Source organism: Pelodiscus sinensis, chromosome 5, assembly GCF_049634645.1.
Source record: "Pelodiscus sinensis isolate JC-2024 chromosome 5, ASM4963464v1, whole genome shotgun sequence".
NCBI classification, from domain to species: domain Eukaryota; kingdom Metazoa; phylum Chordata; order Testudines; family Trionychidae; genus Pelodiscus; species Pelodiscus sinensis.
In genome coordinates, this window is record NC_134715.1 from 56,163,122 (window position 1) to 56,183,756 (window position 20,635).

Sequence of the window (20,635 nt, forward strand, 5' to 3'; positions counted from 1 at the left end):
TAGGAAAAATCAATGGACAGTAATAGTAAAATTCATGTTTTTATTCTTGGTGGTTTTGTAGTGAGGCAGTTGGTCTCACGTTTCTATTTTGAATTAAAGATGATTAATACTACTTAAATAAAAAATTAAGCCAATCATGGTAAGCCAAGCCTGGCCTATGCATCTGAAGATGTTACAGTATTGTGGCTGGGGGCAATGCTGGTTAACAAGAGTGCCGGATAACAAAGGTTTCACTGTATTTTGAGTGGTCAATTGCCAATCAACATGCAAACCATCACCACATATTTTGTCTTATCAACAGTGGTGTTTATATTGATTGAAAATCCAGGTTGAAGCCCAGTAGAATTGATATAAAATCAAAATTTCACAAATCTGCATTATTGAATTAAAATGTTGTGTTATCTCGGTAATTTGTTCAATGTGACATTTGCACAGCCTCTTTGAAAGCCATTGATCTTATTTTCTAACCAGTTGCTCTGGATTTCCTTGTTCACTCTCATATTTCTAGTGATGATTATTGCTAATAATACACTGCTTTGAAAATGGCAGTGTATTTTAAATTTATTGAAAGGATACAAAGTGTATCAAGATGAGATGCCATTCTAAAACATGTACTCTATCTTAACCAGAAATTGTTACGTTTCATGCAGGAATTTCTGGGCGAACTTGTTGCTCCTGTTATCTAGTAGAACAGACTAGATAAAAAAGGGTTCTTATCCTTGAATCTTTTAGAAGGCAATGGAACATACAAAATGTTTAGAGGTCAAAAATGCTATCCGTGAAATCTTGACTCGATTGCATTCGATGGCAAAATTCTCATTGATTTCCATAGGTTTAGGGATTTCTTTTCTTAAACTTAATCCAGGCATCGTTTAGCAGCCTGTGCAGCTCATACAGCATTGGGGCTATATGCTGTCAGCAGGAAATGGTACTTAATAAACAAGCCACCACATTCTGGCCTAGTTGCAAGTTCGGTATGGTTTAATAGTCCTTCTCAATACAGTGATCAAACTTCTCAAGTGGTGAGAAAATATATTTTAAGAAATAAAACAAAACCAGAATGTATCTGTCAAGCAAGATGTGTTCATGTTTTGTTGTAATTGCTGTCTCTGCTCTCTGTTTCTCCTTTTTTACCAAGTTAAGACCTTCCCTGTTTTTATGTCAGAATTTAAGCATCAGACCTGAAAAATTGTTCCATGCCAGTAGATTGCTGAACTTTCAGCCAAACAGATTGCAGGAGCAGCCCCTTAGTTTGGATCATAAACCCTTTTTAGAGAAGGATAATGCACTTTTGGGTGCACAAAAGTAGGGATGTTAACTGTTGTGTTTTTATGTAAACATGTAACTGCTTGAAATTTTACCGTTTATATGCTTATATGGAGGGGGGGGCAGGAACTGACACAGAGGCAGCAGATAGGGGGGTAGGGGAGAGGCAGCTTCGCGGAGCCAGCATGCATGGAGTGCCAGCTTAAAAGCTGGCTTCCCATGCATATTGGCTCCTGCCTGTTACTGCTGCTGCCTCTGATAGGGAAGGGCGGGGGCGGGAGTGTGGGGGCTTCCTATATGTACTGGCTTCTACTTGTCTCTTTCATTCTCAGTGCTGCTGTCTGTCTATCAGAGGCAGCAGCACAGGAGGCATGTATGGCAGGCTACTCAGTGGGATCTGGTGCTCGTGGGAAGCTGGCTTTTAAGCACCGGGTCCCACCCGCCTCCTGTGCTGCGATCTCTGTGGGAGGCAGTTGGAGGGTGGGGGAGCTGGCTCCGTGGAATCAGCATGGATGGGAAACCAGCTTTAAAGCCAGCTCCCCAGAGGCATGTCTCCCACCTCCCCACCCCTTTTGCTGCCTCTGATACAGAGACAGCAAGGGTATGTGTGTCTGTGTAGTTGCTTGGATTAACCAATTAAGCCCAGGCTTATCAGTTAATCATTTAAATGACTGTACACTAACATTCCTACTCAAAAGAAATAAATAAGCTTCCCTGGGTATGGTAAGAGCTGTGTCTTTATTTAAAAATAAAAAAGTCAATAAACATTTATAAACATAAATCAAATATTAATATTTTTCTAAAGATTCGGCCATGTTATGTTTTCGTATTTTGTATAGGATAAAAATTTTAAAGTGCTGTTAATGGGAACATATATTTACTTGTATTTTAATTTCTAGATTGAATCTTACAAAAAATATTGGTAGGCTCAGTAATGAAGATCTTCTGTTCTTTGAATAAATCTGTTAAATTTTCATCTCATTTTTATTATGGAAAAATACATAAAAGACTGTTTTGTAAAACACTGAATGTAAAAGTGTGTGTTACATTGAAATCAAAATGGGTTTGCAAAAGTTGCACTATATTGTGTTTCGGGGTATATACCATGGATTAGCAAAGTGAGAGTCTATTGTACATGCTCGGATGGAATATTTGATTAAATATATAAGGAGTTGGTTTATATGAGCCCATTACATACATTCTGTGGGCATATAACAGCATCCAACAGCATAATTATTCTATTTATCATAATACACAAAATAAGCGTTTTATCCAAAAATCTTGGGATGGAGGTTGCAGTTTAGGAAGCAATGTTATTGCTGCTTATACTAGAGTAAATCCACACAAGATAAAGTTACTGTAAGGTTTTATTCAAGGAGAAAATGTGAAGGATGGCATTCCTGGATGCCAGAGTCAGAACAAACAGAAAGAAAGGAGAGTGATAGAAATGTAGCCGTGTTAGTCTGGGGTAGCTGAAGCAAAATGCAGGACAATGTAGCACTTTAAAGACTAACAAGATGGTTTATTAGATGATGAGCTTTCGTGGGCCAGACCCACTTCCTCAGATCAAAAAGTGGGTCTGGCCCACGAAAGCTCATCATCTAATAAACCATCTTGTTAGTTTTTAAAGTGCTACATTGTCCTGCATTTTGCTTCAGAAAGAAAGGAGTCTCTAGTTGATAGTTAATGACAGTTTCGTTGTCCCACAGCACTTCTTGGAAGGGCATCCAAGTGTCAAGATAAACTACCTCCTAGTTCTTTGAGCCACACTACTTATGTATTTGCATTTTTAATTTTTTTGCTGTTCAGATTGTTCAAGGTGTGTGTATTCAACAGTCGATTATCAAAACAATTAACACTGAATGCATGTTACTAATGGAATATATACATACAGAATCTTTAGTCTTTCCTGGAGAGGAAGAAAGCAGCTGTTTTGGGAAGGGAAGATGGACTTAAAGCTGAAGAGTCCTAAATAGTAAGTACTATATATCTCCCTTTCTTTCCTTTCCCATATAGCGGGAAAGTACAACATGGGCATTATGACAAACCAGACAACTTATTTCAAGAAAATGAATGTCTGATGCCGTTGAGACCTTTAAGCCCTTTTCTTGGACTTGGCCCTACCTGGTATTACAGTCATTGCTGCTATTATTTCCCTTGTTGCTATGCCACTGGGCTTCCAACTCTGTATCAAGAACACTCTGCTCCATATTTGCCCATTCTCGGATTCATCCAAGGCATAGTAGCAATGGGTGTCCCACAGACCTGTGTTACCCATGACATGTGGCAAACCAGACAACCTTTTCTCCATTTAGAGCATCGTGTGATACAGTCTGCTGCTTTACCTATCTCAGTTCACACTGGAAGTAACTCTTCAAGGAAACAGTAGAGCAGACATAAGAAAATGAATGCCAGACATATTTTATTTGTCTGTTACACAGGTATGGGCCTGAGGAAGGTACCTAACTGAACTAAAATTGATGCTGCTCGATGCAAGATCCATCCAACAACAAATAGTATGTGATCTCAGCATGCATGTTTCTATATATCTTACATCATAGACTCTTTCTTGGATGATTCCATGGACCTTGTCTTTGCAAACCTAACCCCTCCCCCCCCCGATTACTTGCAATATCACAGGCCCAGACAGCTGTATTAATCTTCTCCTCAAATAGCAAATCCAAAAAGAGCTGCTCCAGGTAAGATGAGTATGTTCAGATTCATTCATTTAACAGTAGAAACGAGAGCCAAAGCTAACCTCCATTTAAAGCTTCTTTACAGACAATGGAAAAAAAAAGGGTCCTCAGGAGTTAGCTGATCCCTTGCCAGTGCTGGTGGTGAAACACTCAGATTAGAGAGTCAGGTTTAGGCTTCAGATACAAGCTCCTTCCCTCCCTGCACCCAAGTTATTCTTTGTTTGGTTCCCTAGGATGCTGGCTAGTCACCTTTGGCCTAGCCTTCATAGCCAGGCCACACCCTGGACCTGGTCTCAGATTAGATGATGTTGTGGGCATCACAATGCAGCCACTATCTTGGACAGATAAGGCTGTTAAGGCGTTGGTCAGAAGTCTCCTAAGTCCCAGGCAGCAAGCCTTGTGAATCTTGATTTCATCTGGAGTTCACCTAGTCTCCATTGAGCTCCAGAGCATGCTAACAGACAGCAGTGCTCCATCAATAAAAACAATGAGTCAAGGAACTGGTGAATATCACCATCGACACACTGGCTCCTAATGGCCTCTTCTTCATTTTGTCCACATGATCATCTTGGTTTTCTAATGCTCTGCACCAGATGAAGAAAGAGGGTTGGAAATTCAAGTACCGATGATGGGAAAGGAGAGGCCGAAGCAGGAGGGTTTAAACATGGATACAGCATTAGTGGCATTGATGGATGAATGCATTGTGAACAGATAATGTGAATGCATTGTGGACAGATAACGTCATCCTTTGCGAACTTTCTGGAGCGTTCAGTGCTGTTGATGAGATATGGCTTTTCTACCTGAGAAAGGTAGCAGGTCCATGGGAATGTATAAAAAGTTTAAAGTTCTTTCTAGAGGGATGCCTCCAAAAGGTAGTGATAGGAATCTCCATCACTCATTTGTAGAACCCTCCCAGAAAGATCAGTTCTTTCTCTATCTCTGTTCCATGTTTGCATACAGACACTAGGTGAACTGGTCAGATGACATGGAGTCAAGTGCCAACCAATATCCAGATGACATACAGAGCTCTATCTGTCCTTCACAATATTTGACCTCACCACTACCTGAAAGAATGCTCGGTGCTTGAACCAGGTTGGTACATAGATGGAAAACAGCTGGTTGAGATAAACCTGAGCAAGGCAGAGATGATATTGATGGACAGAGGAAAACACTTACATTTTGCAGCTGCAGTGCAGTCATGTTTGGTTTAAGGCATACACCTACAGTTGGTCTGTGTGAGAATGCTTATGGATTCCTTGCTGACACCAAGCTCTCACACAGAAGCATCTGCAAGCCGTTTGGAATGGAAATCCATCAACCATACGAAGAAACTCGCACAGATACAGACAGACATCATCTTTCTATCCAAGTGCAAGAAGATGGACATCGTACCCAAAGGACTGAAAGTGAACAATCCATTAAGATCAACATACTGCACTGACTACAGTGAAAGACTCTGCCTCCTTTTCATATTTGTTCATTTTTTTTAATTGTATCCTTTTGGTATATATGGTTGTGACTACTTTCTTCCACTATTTGATCTGAGGAAGTGGGTCTGGCCCACGAAAGCTCATCATCTAATAAACTATCTTGTTAGTCTTTAAAGTGCTACATTGTCCTGCATTTTGCTTCTTTCTAGTATCTCTGTTCCCATTGTGGTTGATGATGGACCTGGTACCATTGGACTACATCAATACAATGTATCTGGGCATGAATTCAACAGCCTTTAAACACCAATACAGAGCTCTGCAGCACTATTCTTCAGCAGCACAAGTTACTACAAGCACATCTAGACTGTCCTCCATCCTCTACACAAGTTTCTCTCAGAATACATATCAAGTTCAAGATCTCACCTCTTTTCTTCAGGTTGCTCAGTGGCCTGGCTGAGGGTATCTAGCAGATTCCATACAGCACATGGATGAAGACTGTGATTGACAACTCTGCTCCTCAAGCACTATGGAACTTTCTGCCATACTGGTAAAGTTTGCACAGGAGATGGAACTTTCTTGGGGTCTGACTGAAACTGTGGACTAAGGTCCTTAGTTTTCACGGGAGTTATCACAAACCTCACCATCCTCTGTTCTGACTATAAGGTACACTTCTTCAACATGCCTTCTTTCATGTAAACACATAGCAGTATGTATGTTTAAAACACCCTTCTCCCCAAAAATTTGAGTTTTCTGTTTGTGTGGTTTGGGAGAAAATATACCATGTAACCGATATGGCTTAATGCCATATTTGAAGCAGCTGAAATTAGAATGTTGGTGAGGTTGGGTTAAGAATCCATCTAGAATTTTGAATGGGAAAAGGACATAAAGCAGAAGTTAATAGGCCAGACAGGGAAAACAAGGAAAGAATGGAGAGAAGCTGTCATGTTACTGGATTTTAAGGGGAGCAGCCAGATCACTGCTGTGCCTACGTGGGGGGTGTTTGCCCCAAAGTCTATACAAAGGGGGCCATGTGAGGTGTCAAATGAAAGCTTATATTCTATTGATTCTATGTATGCTATTCATGTACTTGTGTGATATTTGTATGTGGACTCTGTGCTTATACTGGGAATGCTCTCTGCCTGAGATAGAGCAATGGGCTCTGGACTGCCTGTTGTAAAGAGCAATTGTTCAGTCAATGACTATGCTAACTGGTGAAGCTCCAGGAACAATGGCTTTCAAGTGCCCAATACACACCTGAGGAATGCATCTGCAAACCAGCCAATACCATGACTGCAGCTATGAAACAGACAGGTCACTTGATCGTGTGACCCGCTCCAGCATGGGAGACCCCAGGAATAGATATAAAATGCCATGAGGTGGACTCCATCTTGTCTTCAATTCTGCCACTGATTGATGCAGCCTTGCGAGGGACAGCGAGCCGGGAAGAATTGTCGACCCATCCTGACATGGGACGTACACCAGAGACTTTTAAGATAGCAGTTTGTAACATCTCTACTGAGAGCCTGCATCAAGAAATTGGTGATTGGTGCATGTAATGTATTTTCTTTAACAACCTTACTCTCCACCTTTTCTTCCTTTTATTAATAAACCTTTAGATTTTAGATTCTAAAGGATTGGCCCAGCGTGATCTTGTGGATAAGATCCTAAGTGTAAATCGACCGGGAACTGTGGTTGGTCTTTTGGGACCGGGAGAACCCGTTTGGGGTAGGTGAGATTGGGTTCTATAACCTCTCACCTGTGTGTTAGGCCTGGGGCTGATTGTGGCACAGGGAGAGCTGGAGTGTCTGAGGAGTTTTGCTTGTGAGGCTTCCTGTTGGCCAGATTGGCAGCTGAAGCACTCAGTATAACTGGTTTGTGGCCTATTTGGGAAAGGCCTCCAGTCGGGCTGTAAGGAGCCCTGATTTTGAGCAGTTAGCCCTGATCGGACGCCCTCAGCAGTTCCCAGATCCAGCCCGGTCTGTCCCGCTGCCGGCGTCCTCAGAGGCTTTGCTCCCCATCTCCCTGGTCTGCTGGAGACTAGCAGACCAGAGAGACTGGGAGCAAAGCCGCGGAGCACGCTGGCAGTGGGACAGCCCAGACGCACTGCGGCTGTCCTGCTGCCAGTGTCCTCAGAAGCTTTGCTCCCCGTCTCCCTGGTCTGCTGGTCTCCAGCAGACCAGCAGACCAGGGAGACGGGGAGCAAAGCCGCAGAGGACCTGGGCGGCGGGACCGCGGTGCGTCTCGGTCTGCCGCCAGCGTCTCCCTGGTCTGCTGGGGGGAGGGGGGGCGGCGCAGCTAGTACTCCCCCTCCCCTCCCCCCCCCAGCAGACCAGGCTTTTCTCCGGACGCCTGTGGCAGAGCAGCTGGGGTGATTCTGGGTTGGTCCAGTAGCGCCGAGGAGCGGCGCTACTGGAGCAACCCAGCAGCACCCCAGCTGCTCTGCCCCAGGCGTCTCCAAGTCAGCCGCTGCTGAAACTGACCAGCGCTGACTACAGGAAGCCCGAGGCAGAGTTGCTCTGCCCCGGGCTTCCTGGGATCAGCTGCTGATCAGTTTCAGCAGCAGCTGACTTGGGGACTCCTGGGGTTCTTAAGTTGAATCTGTATGTAAGTTGGAACTGGTGGTCAGTTTCAGCAGTGGCTGAATCTGGAGGCCAGTTCCGACTTACATACAGATTCAACTTAAGAACAAACCTACAGTCCCTATCTTGTACGTAACCTGGGGACTGCCTGTATTTAAATTTCTCTACTTTACAGGTTATAGTGTTTTACATCCACTTTGCACTCATTTGATACTGTTGCAATTACTATATAAGATACAAGGCAGTGGCGAATCATACCTGACAAGTTTAGTTCTGTTTTAAAACTTTTATTATCTGATTAAAATAATGTTTGCTTACATACATTTCTGGTAAATTGAGTCTGATCAGTAACATCATGAGCTGCATTCTGGAGTTTTATTGTACAGTCTTTTCTATTACATTTAAAACCGCTCTTGGTTTTTGTTTTGGCACTGTAACAGAAATTGTATGGCACTTTGTGAAAGAAAGTATTATATGTGATATTTTGGAGTGCATTTTGTGGTTCCTTGCATTAAATCTAGAAAATATACCTTTTTTTATTTTCCCACTTACCTACTGTTGGAGAGAGATGCATTGTGCATCACTTTTTGGCAAATCTAATTCTTGGCAACTGGAGGAGAAACAGACTTGTACTTGACCACTTCTTGACCCAGGATTTGCATTCTTTGTTAGCTGCTTTTCCTCAACAGCTTTTGTTTGATTTCTGTCTAGGTGAATCTGTCGTTTGCGTTCATAGAATCATACAACACTAGGACTGGAAGGGACCTCCAGAGGTCATCGAGTCCAGTCCCCTGTCCTCATGGCAGGACCAAATACTCTGCACTGTGTGCCTGTTGTGCACGAGGTGTGAGACTGCTGCCCCCAGGTATTCCTTTCTAGCCTACTAGAGAGGTTTCTGCAGCATTTAAGGTGCCATTAAAATAAAAAAGGCGCTTGTAGCTCTTGTGGCAATGAATGTGACTTTCTGAAAGTGACCCAGACTGTGTGGCTGATTATGCAGATTCACAGCTGCGATTAGAGGATGATGATCTAATCTGTGTTCATCCTCAGTCTGACTTGATTCCTTTTCTGACAAAAATAAAATGTTTTGCACGAGATTGGGGTCTGGGAGTTTGCTTTTTTGTTCTGATATCATCAGTGGAAATGTTAATATACTATGGTCATTATTATGGGTGACAGTTCATGAACTAGAAAGACTAGAGCATGTACTTCTGATTGTGTAATAAGGTTACACGTAAATTTAGAAAAAGCCCTTTCATTTTACTTGTAGACTGGGCAAATTTAATATGGATGTTACTGTGAGAAAGTGAACACGGTTCTTCATAGTGATGATTTTCCAGAGTATGAGCACAGTGTAAGGTTGATATGCCATACTGTGCCTCTCTGAGAGGTGGAGCACAGTCCTCCCTCTCTAAGGAGGGGGAGGCTGGGACAGTCCTGACATAGCTTTAAGCCACCTTTGTGCCCTCCTGATTTGGGGCTCCCGTGAGATTCGAGAGAGCCCCAATGAAATTGCCTGTTTAAGTGATAGCAGCCACACTGCCTACCCAAAGCCAACAGCAATTTGCACAGTAGCCCCATCTCTGTTTTGCTACTGTCATCCCTTCCATCATTATTAACTCTTTGTTAGGACTTTGCTTTGGTTTGATGTTCTGTTGGTAATGAGTGCTGGATTGGTGGCATTGAGTTTGCTTTTGAGGAGATGTGCACATGTCCCCACCCCACAAAATGACACAGATTTTGTGTGCAGTGTTGTTTTAGCCCTCTTGGTCTCAGGATGTTAGCGTATGTCTACACTACCACCCTAGGGTGGTTAATGTAGGCAACCGAAGTTGCAAATGAAGCCCGGGATTTAAATATCCCGGGCTTCATTTGCATCTTGCCGGGCGCCGCCATTTTTAAAGCCCCGGTACAGTAAAACTCCATTAGTCCGGCATCCAACGCTCCGGGACTCCTGATGGTCCGGCACCATCAGGAACCCGGAAGTGCTGGGGCAGCCGGACAGGCTTCCCCCATTCAGCTGCTGCTGAAACTGACCAGCAGCTGAATTGGGGAAGCCGGGAGCAGAGCAGCTGGGGCACTGCCGGGTTGGTCTTGTAGCGCTGCCCCTCGGGGCTGCGGGACCAACCCGGCAGCACCCCAGCTGCTCTTGGAGACTCCTGGGGCAGAGCAGCTGGAGTGCTGCCAGGTTGGTCCGGCAGCGCCAAAGGACTGCGCTGCGGGACCAACTCGGCAGGACCCCAGCTGCTCTGCCCCAGGGATCCCCGATTCAGCCGCTGCTGAAACAGATCAGCGGCTGATTCCAGGAAGCCTGGGGCAGAGCAGCTCTTCCCCGGGCTTCCTGGAATCAGCCGCTGATCTGTTTCAGCAGCGGATGACTTGGGGACCCCTGGGGCAGAGCAGCTGGAGTGCTGCTGGGTTGGGCCCGCAGTGCCTAGGGGCGGCGCTGCGGGACCAACCCGGCAGCACCCCAGCTGCTTTGCCCCAGGCGTCGGGATTCAGCCGCTGCTGAAACTGACCAGCAGCATCAGTTTCCCCAGCAGGCTGAATCCGGACGCCTGGGGCAGAGCAGCTGGGGTGCTGCGGGGTTGGTCTCTGCCCCAGGCGTCCCCAAAAGCAGCTGGGGTGCTGCCGGGTTGGTCCCGCAGCCCCGAGGGGCAGCGCTACGGGACCAACTGGGCAGTACCCCAGCTGCTCTGTCCCAGGCGTCCCCAAGAGCAGCTGGAGTGCTGCTGGGTTGGTGCCGTAGCGCCGCCTCTTGGCGCTGCGGGACCAACCGGGCAGCACCCCAGCTGCTCTATTGCAGGAATCCCCGATTCAGCTGCTGCTGAAACTGACCAGCAGCAGCTGAATCATTGACGCCTGGGGCAGAGCCGGACTATCGTAAGGGGGGGCTATGAGGGGTCTGGGGTGGCATCCCCTCCCACCCCACTTCAGACCCCTCATAGCCCCCCCTTCTGATAGTCCAGCATATTTGATAATCCGGCACCCCCTGGGTCCTAAAGGTGCCGGATTATCGGAAGTTTACTGTAGTTCGGACTCCGTGCCCACAGCTACATGCGGCATGGAGTAGGTAGTTCGGATTAGGCTCTCTAATCCGAACTACCGGAACACCTCGTTCCAGAGAGCCTAATCCGAACTACCTATTCCGTGCTGCGTGTGGCCACGGGCACGGAGTCCGAACTACCGGGACTTTAAAAATGGCGGCGCCCAGCAAGATGCAAATGAAGCCCGGGATACTTAAATCCCAGGCTTCATTTGCAACTTCGATTGCCTACATTAAGTGTAGTGTAGACATACCCTTAGAGACACAAGATGGGTGACGCAACGTGATATTGGGCCAGTATGGGTTGATGAGCCAAGAAAATAGATCATGAGGAATGGGGAATTGAGAAGACGTGTCACATTTTTATCCTATTGATATTGTATGCAGTTGGCCATGTCTTGAAACAAATAGATTGGACTATCAAATTACAAATTTTCCCTTTCAAATGTCCTAATGCTGATAGCATTAAATAGTCCCTTTGAAAATTACATTCCTAGCAAATCTGTATTTTTAATTTATCATTGTGAGAACACACAAACTAGAAAGACCTACATTTGACATAATTAAAAACTGATTTATACGGGGCGAGATTAATAGGACTGAGACTGTTCATCTTTGGAAAAGAGATGACTAAGTAGGGGGGAGTCTGATAGAGATCTATGATGGTGAGTGTGGAAAAAGTAAATAAGGAAGTGTTCTTCGAATGCTTGTTCACGTCTATTCCAATCAGGCGTATGCACGCTATATGCACGTGTGTCAGAAATGTTTCCGTTCGCAACTCCCGTAGGGTCGGCACATGTGTACCACAGTTGACCCTACTCTCCCTCAGTTCCTTCTTACTGTCCCTGGCAACATTGGAACTCTGTAGCTCTTACCTTAGCAAGTGTCTAGTCCCTAGCAGTTCAGAACTCTGGACATCCTCCGCAACAAGGAGAAGTTGGTGCTAAGTCTGGTGCAGAGAATAGAATTTATTGGGGCAACACTAGACTCAACCCAAGGGAAAGCATTGTTGCCAGAGTCGAGGTCCCAGACATTCGGGACTTGTTTAGGTACCTTCTCCCAGTACCCAGTCACAATGGCAAGGACATTTCTCAGACTTCTAAGCCACATGGCATCGTGTTGCCAAGACTCTTTCAGGGCTGGCTTGCCTCAGTTTATCTACCCACATGCCACAGTCTGGAGATGGTAGTGGCCATCCCCGATGGGGTGATAGTCTCTCAGGTGGTGGATGGACCCATTAAACCTTCAGAAGGTGTGCAATTCGCTCCCTTAAGCCCCACCCTAACAATGATGACCAGTGCCTCAGATCTGGGGTGGAAGGCCCACCTAGGTGACCTGAGGACCCAAGGACTATGGTTGCCCATGGACATGAGTCTTCACATCAATGTGAAAACTAAGAGCAGTCAGACTGGCTTGCCAGGTGTTCCAAGCCCAGATGCAGGGCTGGAGTGTGTCGGTGTGTATGGACAGTACAACTGTGATGTTGTATATAAACAAGCAGGGGGCCGTGCGACAGTCCCCGCTCTGCAGTGAGGCACAGACACTGGCATTATTGCATAAAGCACAAAATCCACTTGGAAGCCCAGTATCTACTGGGTCTACAGAATATGCTGGCGGATGCCCTCAGTAGGACCTTTTTGGTCCACAAGTGGTCAGTCAGGGAAGATGTGATACGATCAGCCTTCTACAGATAAGGGATTCCCCATCTAGATCTGTTTGCCACCTGAGAGAATAAAAAGTGCCTGGACTTTTGCTCATTCCAGAATCACTATCAGGGTTCCATGGGAGAAGCATTCGCTCTCCACTGGGGATGGGAACACTCACCCTGTATGCATTTCCCCCAATTCCTCTGGTACATCAAGTCCTATGAAAAGCCCACAGAAACAGGCCCTAATTTTGTTAGTGCTGGTGTCGCTGTGCCAACATTGGTTCTCCACACTGCTCAACTTGTTGGTGGAAGCCCCAACTGTCCTTCCCCTATACGTGGACTTCCTGATGCAGCATCGGGGGCATCTCGGACATTTGGCTCTGCACTTACTCCATCTAACAGCATGGAAACTGGATGGTTCAATTCACTAGCACTTCAGTGCTTGACCCAGGTACAGGAGGTCCTCTTGGGCAGCAGAAAATCATCTGGGCAGAAAAGGTGAAAAAGGTTCTTCCGCTGGTGTACAGAGTGGGATGTTTCCCCTGGGCAGGTGCCTGTTCCAGTAGTGCTAGAGTACCGGTTGCACTTATGATCTCAGGGCCTCGCACCCTCTTCGGTCATAGTTCACTTAGCAGCGGTATCCACCTTTCACCCGGGTTGCTCCCAGTGTTCCCTGTTTGGCCACCCCATGGTCATACATTTTAGGAAGGGGTTAGACAGTTTAAATCCATACCATCTTCTACTTGTACCTGCTTGCAACATGAACCTAGTGCTCAATAAACTCATGTGACCACCCTTTGACCCCAATGCTGAGTGTTCATTGCTCTAGGAAGGTAGCCTTCCTGGTGGCCATCACCTCAGCAAGGAGAGTGTCTGAGCTGAGGTCCCTATCCTCAGAACCACCGTACACCATCTTCCACAGAGATAAAGTGCAACTCAGGCTGCATCCGTCTTTTCTACCAAAAGTGGTCTACCAATTCCATCTGATCCAAGAGATTTTCCTTCCAGTTTTCTATCCCAAGCCACATTCTAGTGCTAGGCAGAGAGTGCTACACATGCTGGATGTGAGAAGGGCAGTAGCCTTTTACATAGATTGCACTAGGCTGTTTAGAAAGTCCACACAGCGGTTCATGGCATTGGCGGAACATATGAAAGGCAACCTGGTTTCTACGCAGCGTTTATCTTCGTGGATAGTGTGGTGCATATGCACTTGTTGCGACCTACCAGAGTTCTCTCCCCTTCTGACCCTATGGGAGCTGTTAGGGGAAAAGTTTCCGACGCTCACGTACATGGCATGTGGACACCTGATTGGAGTGGACAGGAACAACACATCTCAAAGCACACCAGTTATGAGACTGGGTAACTGTCTTTTTCTTTTCTCCATCACATAACGCAAGAACTAGAGGTTATCAAGTGAAATTAATAGGCAACAGGCTTAACAGACAAAAGAAAGTACTTCTTCACTATGCACAGTCAATCTGTGGAACTCTTTGTCAGAGGAACTAGTGAAGGCCAAGACTAAAAGGGGTTCAAAATAGAACTCCATGATAAATTCATGGAGGATGGGGGTCTATCAGTGATGATTAGCCAGGTTCGGCAGGGATCGTGTTCCTGACCTCTTAATGCCAGAAGATGGGAAGGGCAACAGGATGGATCACTCAGAACCATAGAATACTAGGACTGGAAGGGACCTCGAGAGTCCACTTGATGATTCATGGACCTTTGATCTGACCCAGTATGGTTGTTCTTACGTTCTTAATAGCCACCTTCAGTGGTTAAATTTATTCCAGTATTTCTCCATGAATGACTATGGTGCAGTAAATATGGTATCTTCCTAAATTTTGAGTAGAATGTACTGCAATACAATGACAAATGTTTACAAACAACTGGAATAATCTCATGTTGGAATAGGTGCTTACGCAGCATTAACTGTAGTGGGGGGAAGTGTTGGAACGTCCTTATGTCTGGCATTCATACATCATAATGGTGTTCATATATCCTAAAGAATAACAAAAACTGTATTATGATGGTTGCGTCTCTCTCTGCTATCTAGTGCTGGTTATTGTCAGAGCCAGGATACTGGACTAGATCGAGCCTGGGTCTAATCTAGTCTGTCAGTTCCTGTGTTTCCTACTTCTTCTTGCCTGAGCTTTTGAATCAAAATAATGGAAGACATTTTTTTAACAAGTCTATGGAACAGAGTTTGTTTCATATGGTTCTGCTTTATTTAATAGCAGTGAATCGCAATATTCAGTGCCTTAGAAGAATTGGCTCTGTGAACGATTACCCATAGTATATTCTCTACACTGATTTCAACAGACCCCAGATATTTTTGTTAGGATTTGGCGAATTTCTGCACTGACCTTTATAACTTTACTAATCTTGATCATGCAATTATTTAAAAAATGTTGCTAAATATTTCTGACTTCCTCTGTTTTAAGTTTTTTTTTCATAGTGTACATTTATATTCTTTAAGAGTGGAATTTCATAAAGTATAATAAATACAGTAGAGTAGGTCAAGAATATATTAGAAAAAGGCTTCTTCCTCTTATGAATAGAAGCGCTGAGTGATATGAAGCAGACTTGTAAGCAACATGTTATAAAAAATGTATCTAAAAAATTTCTCCCTTATCTCTGTAGTGTCTTGGAGTTAAAAGTGGTTGACTTTTTGGGTCAGGATGTGGAAATGACTGTAGCATGCAGCATTCAGGATTTCCTCTTTCTCTGACTAGAAAAGGAAAGGGATGTACTTGGGAAGTATAATAGGAGAGAGTTGTCTGGTGTATATAAAGAATAAAAACTTGATTTGAAGGTAGACATTTGTTTGTTGGAGTATATAGTAGATGAAAATGCACACATCTGAGAAACAGTTAATATGTATAAAGAAATACAGGCAGTCCCCGAGTTACGCGGATCCGACTTATGTCGGATCCGCAGTTACGAACGGGGCACTTCCTCTCCCTGGTCTCGAGCAGACCAGGGAGAGGAAGCAAAGCGGCGGCGGAACGCGCCGCCAGCTGACAGCCCAGATGCGTCTGGGCTGTCAGCTGGCCGCGCGCTCCGCTCTGCTCCCCCCCCCCTCTGCAGACCAGGGGGAGGGGGAGCAGAGCGGAGCAGAGCAGAGCGGCGGAACGCGCAGCCAGCTGACACCCCAGACGCTTCTGGGCTGTCAGCTGGCCGCGCGTTCTGCCGCTCTGCTCTGCTCCGCTCCGCTCTGCTCCCCCTCCCCCTGGTCTGCAGACCAGGGGGAGGGGGAGCAGAGCGGAGCACGCGGCCAGCTGACAGCCCAGACGCGTCTGGGCTGTCAGCTGGCCGCGCGTTCTGCCGCTCTGCTCTGCTCCGCTCTGCTCCCCCTCCCCCTGGTCTGCAAACCATGGGGGGGGGGGGGAAGCAGAGCGGAGCACGCGGCCAGCTGACAGCCCAGACGCGTCTGGGCTGTCAGCTGGCCGCGCGTTCCGCCGCTCTGCTCTACTCTGCTCCCCCTCCCCTGGTCTGCAGACCTGGGGGACGGGGAGCAGAGCAGAGCAAAGCCGCGGAGCCCGAGGGCAGCAGGATAGCCACGGCGCGTCTGGGCTGTCCCGCTGCCCCCGTGCTCCGCGGCTTTGCTCCCCGTCCCCCTGGTCAGCAGACCAGGGGGACGGGGAGCAAAGCAGAGCAAAGCCACGGAGCCCGAGGGCAGCAGGATAGCCACGGCGCGTCTGGGCTGTCCCGCTGCCCCCGTGCTCCGCGACTTTGCTCTGGACGCCTGTGGTACAGCAGCTGGGGCGCTGCCGGTTGGTCCCGTAGCACCGCTCTGGGTGCCACTGGACCAACCCAGCAGCACCCCAGCTGCTCTGCCCCATGTGTCCCCTAGTCAGCAGCTGCTGAAAATGACCAGTGGCTGACTACAGGAAGCCCCTGCCCCGGGCTTCCTGGAATCAGCCGCTGATCAGTTTCAGCAGCAGCTGACTTGGGGATGCCTGGGGTTCTTAAGTTGAATCTGTATGTAAGTCAGAACTGGCGTCCAGATTCAGCCACTGTTGAAACTGATCAGTTTCAGCAGCGGCTGAATCTGGACGCCAGTTCCGACTTACATACAGATTCAACTTAAGAACAAACCTACAGTCCCTATCTTGTACGTAACCCGGGGACTGCCTGTAATATAGTATTCTGTAATGCAAGGATGGGGAACCTTTTTTGGGTCGGGGGCGGGTGACCCACATAAAAATCAGTCAGGGGCTGCACACAAGTGAGAAGCAATACATAAATAAATAAATAAGACACTCCTCACATTCCCCTCACACACCAGAGCCTAGGTGACCCAGCCTAATAGCTTTTGTGTGCAGAGCCCTGAGCCTCAGGGATGGAACCCAGGCAAGCTGTAATGGATCAAAGCAATGTAATATGATTGTAGTCAGTATTGAACTATTTACTATAAAATGCTATAGCATGAAGGTATAACTAAAGCTATTTAAAAATGATGATAATCCAGTGGGCTATTGTACCAAAATAAAAAGAAGCTTGGTTAAGCTACTTGTGCTTTTAAACCTTGCTTGAGAGAGAGCAAAGAAGACTTAATCACATTTGAAAAAATATGGTAGTAATATGTTGGCAAGGGGGAAAGAATGTTTTGGACCATGGCTCAAGGAACAAGACTACTGTTTTTTAGTATTTATGATTTTATCTTCCTTTTTTTTTTCTTTCCCTTTCTTCAGCTGTCCTTAAGGTCCCACACTGACACTTGCACAGGAAGTGTATCATTATGTTCATGCATAACAGCACTTTTTCCTGGCTCCTGTTGTTACTGAATTTGAATAGGATTATGTAACCAAAGTCAGTTTCATTCCACAGCAGTGCTGCAGGTAAAGTAAAAAATAGGCAAAAGTGTATCACTGTTCTTTCTCTAAAGATTTAATTATTTGAAATTCTGCAGTTACTGAAATACTGTTTGATGATATGAAAGATGCGGTGATATTAGAAACCTTATCGGTGTGCTCTAAATTCTGATTAGTTTGCACATGCCTCGAAGTATTCTATGTAATTTCCTCTACTGGAGAAGAGAATGAGTTTTAATAAGCAAGGAAAGTTATAGCAGCTATAAAGTTTTTCTAATAAAAATGTAGTTTCCATAGCATTGAGAAAATTGGATTTGTGGTGGAGATTTTTTTTTCTCTAGCATATATTTTGTGAAATGGTTTTTGGAAAAAGACAGCTGTATGTTTGTTTAAGCTTTCAATAGGGACACTGGCCAAGTCTATACTGGCACTTCACTGTGCTGTAACTTTCTGGCTTGGGTATGAAAAAGTACTCCCTCCTCCCCCAAGAGCAGCAAGTTACAGCACTGTAAAGTGCCAGTGTGAACCAGGCTACAGCGCAATTAACTAATCCCCGTTGCAGAGGTGATTTACAGAGAGTGCTGGGAGACCTCTCTCCCAGTGCTCCTGCCATTGCCACAAGTTCAGTTTAAAGTGCCGCTGCGCCTGCACTTTAAACTGCTAAGTGTAGACAAACAGCAGCCGCAGCAGTGCTTTAAACTGAAAGACTGGCCATTGCGCACTTAGCGCTCTGCCAGCACTCTAAGGGTACATCTAGACTACAAGCCTCTTTCAAAAGAGAGCGTCTATACAGCAACTAATATTTTCGAAAGAGAGAGCCACTTTTTCGAAAGAGAGCACCCAGGCAGCCTGGATGCTTTCTTTTGGAAAAGCACTGTTTGTGTTCAATAACGCGTTTTTTCCGAAAGAGCACTTTCAAAAAAAGGCGGTATCGATTTAATTTCAAAAGAATGTGGCAATAGTCTAGACGCAGGTGAAGGTTTTTTTTTTTTTTTTTTGAAAAAAGACTACTTTAAAAAAAAAAAAAAAAAAACCTGTAGTCTAGACACACCTTATGTGAACTATGTCTGCGAGGGGAGTAGCTTGATTCACACTGACACTGGTTCACACTGACACTTGTTGTGCTTGAGGAAGGGGGTGTTTTTTCATGCCCCTGAGCCAGAAAGTTGTAAAATACCAGTGTAGATTTGACCAAAACCCGCGTTTCCACTGTCTTTTAGGAGAGTGAAATACTTCTTTGCTTGGGTCCATCTGCATACCATAATTCAGTGTTTGCTTTTCTATAAAAATGAGTAGTCTGGGGTACCCTAGAGACAAATACAAATATATGATAGTATAATGAGCTTTCATGGGCAATACCACTTCTTCAGATAGGATTTTTTATAGTTTACATAACATTACACTCTGTTCATCCTGATACAGTGTAAATATAGCTCAGTAGTTTTGCATTACTGTTTTTATTTTGTGTTTTACATAATTGTGTGAACAAAAAACTGCACTTGAGATGTACAGATACACTTAGCATTCCTTATTAGCGAAAGCATAAATATAATTAACACAGTGGTTATTAAAGTCTGAGTGAAACATACACAAGGCAGGAAATGCCAAGTCCAGGCCGAAACTCACCACTTTTGAGTAAAACGGTTGTGGCTGGGTATTGCAGTTCATATAGTACATGAAATCACCCAGTGTTCTGTGGGCCCCTGACAGGAGCCAGCTGTTTCAAATGCAACATCTAGTCACAAGGGAATGAGCTACAGTCAGAGTTTGAGTCTGTAAGACTTGGCTCTAGATGTTCTGACATTTGTTTAGTTTCCTTTTTAGTTAGTGTTCCTTTTTATGTTAGTTGTCAGGGAATCAGAGAGAAGAGAAAGGGGTAGGGAATTTTGTGAAGACTTTAATATTTACCAGATACATTTTAAAGCCCTCTTATGATGATCAATGAAGGTCTTTCATGCAAATCTGCATATGGGTATTTCCTGAGTCTGTACACTTTCATTTTAAAAAGTAATGGAAAAGCCTGGGTTATCTTAAAGCAACAGCAAAAAGCAACATCTGCAGGAAGATTGTAAATGTTAATAATTAATTAGATTAGGTTTATCACCTGCTACAGAATTTTTTAATCCTTGTGTTCTGGGTTAGCTTAAAATGGCTTCTGTGAAGATGGAAATTTTTAGTTGCAGCTGTAGATAGAAAAAGGAAATGGTTTGGGTGTAATGATGTTTAACAAGAATGTAACTTCCTATTACTCTGAGTTTTGCAGGCTTATTGTGTTTCCTGTCAATAACCTCCCCCATTCTTTCAAGTGAGGATCTTATTGTTGTATGCAAGATGAATATTAAAATTCATTTATGCCTGAAAGTGAAATATTTGAAGCAGACCTGCTGAATTGCTCAGAATGAGCTGTTCTGTATTTTACCTGGAAAATGTTTTAAATAAATGGCGCTGGTGAAAAACTGATGATCAGTCCTACTCCTGTCTCTAAGAAAATGTGTAAAACCTTATTGTAAAGACCAGATGTTTCAGCATTGTCACCTTTTCATCACCATTTGCCTCCGGTAGTCTCTTTATTTTTTAATTTTCACCTTTTTTCTGTTAACTTCTATTTATTGTAGTGTTCAAGAGAATTTAACAAAGGCGGCCAGGATAAAAATCAATGTTTATTTTGTCACTATTCTTTGGCTCTTTTTACCCTGGAGCTCAAATCATGTTAGTCAGAACTGGGTTTAATAAAAGCTCTTGTCTGAAACAGAGTTTTCCTGGGTAGCATAAATAGGGCCAAATAGTGTTGAAATGTGTTATAGTGTTGTTTACAAAAGCATATGTGGATCAGCGTTAAGTATAGTGTGGTCAGAGACTTGAACAATGTTTCTGTTTCTTAAGAATATATTTTCCTATCTATTTCACAAGGATTTTGTGCAGTTTGGTTAACTTTTATAAAGTGCTTTGTTGTGAACTTTGGATAAAGAAGTACTATTGAAATTCAGTGTATTATTAAGACCTATGTGTATGATGTCTTGCAAACAATTTTATCTGAAGAAAAATTAATACTGCCATTGTAAAAGTGAGTTTTGTGTACAGTAAGTACTTTGCTTTTTTATAATTGTTTTTAAGAGACATAAGAATACTAACATTCTCCAGAGCTAAGCCAGCATT

At 44.7% G+C, this 20,635-nt stretch overlaps 1 protein-coding gene across 13 annotated transcripts in view; it reads left to right on the forward strand.

Annotated features, from left to right (window-relative positions):
* The window catches only part of TMEM131L (transmembrane 131 like), a 121,059-nt gene that overhangs the window by 24,404 nt on the left and 76,020 nt on the right, over positions 1–20,635 (forward strand). For 8 of the 13 annotated variants that reach the window (XM_075930079.1, XM_075930083.1, XM_075930082.1 and 5 more), the window contains one exon: positions 3,161–3,241. The exons of 4 other annotated variants lie outside the window; for them this stretch is intronic. In XM_075930079.1, the coding sequence (XP_075786194.1) occupies positions 3,161–3,241 (81 nt within the window). Of the gene's footprint in view, positions 1–3,160; positions 3,242–3,279; positions 3,783–20,635 lie in introns of those variants that run through there. One more of the 13 variants, XM_075930090.1, reaches the window with a different exon arrangement.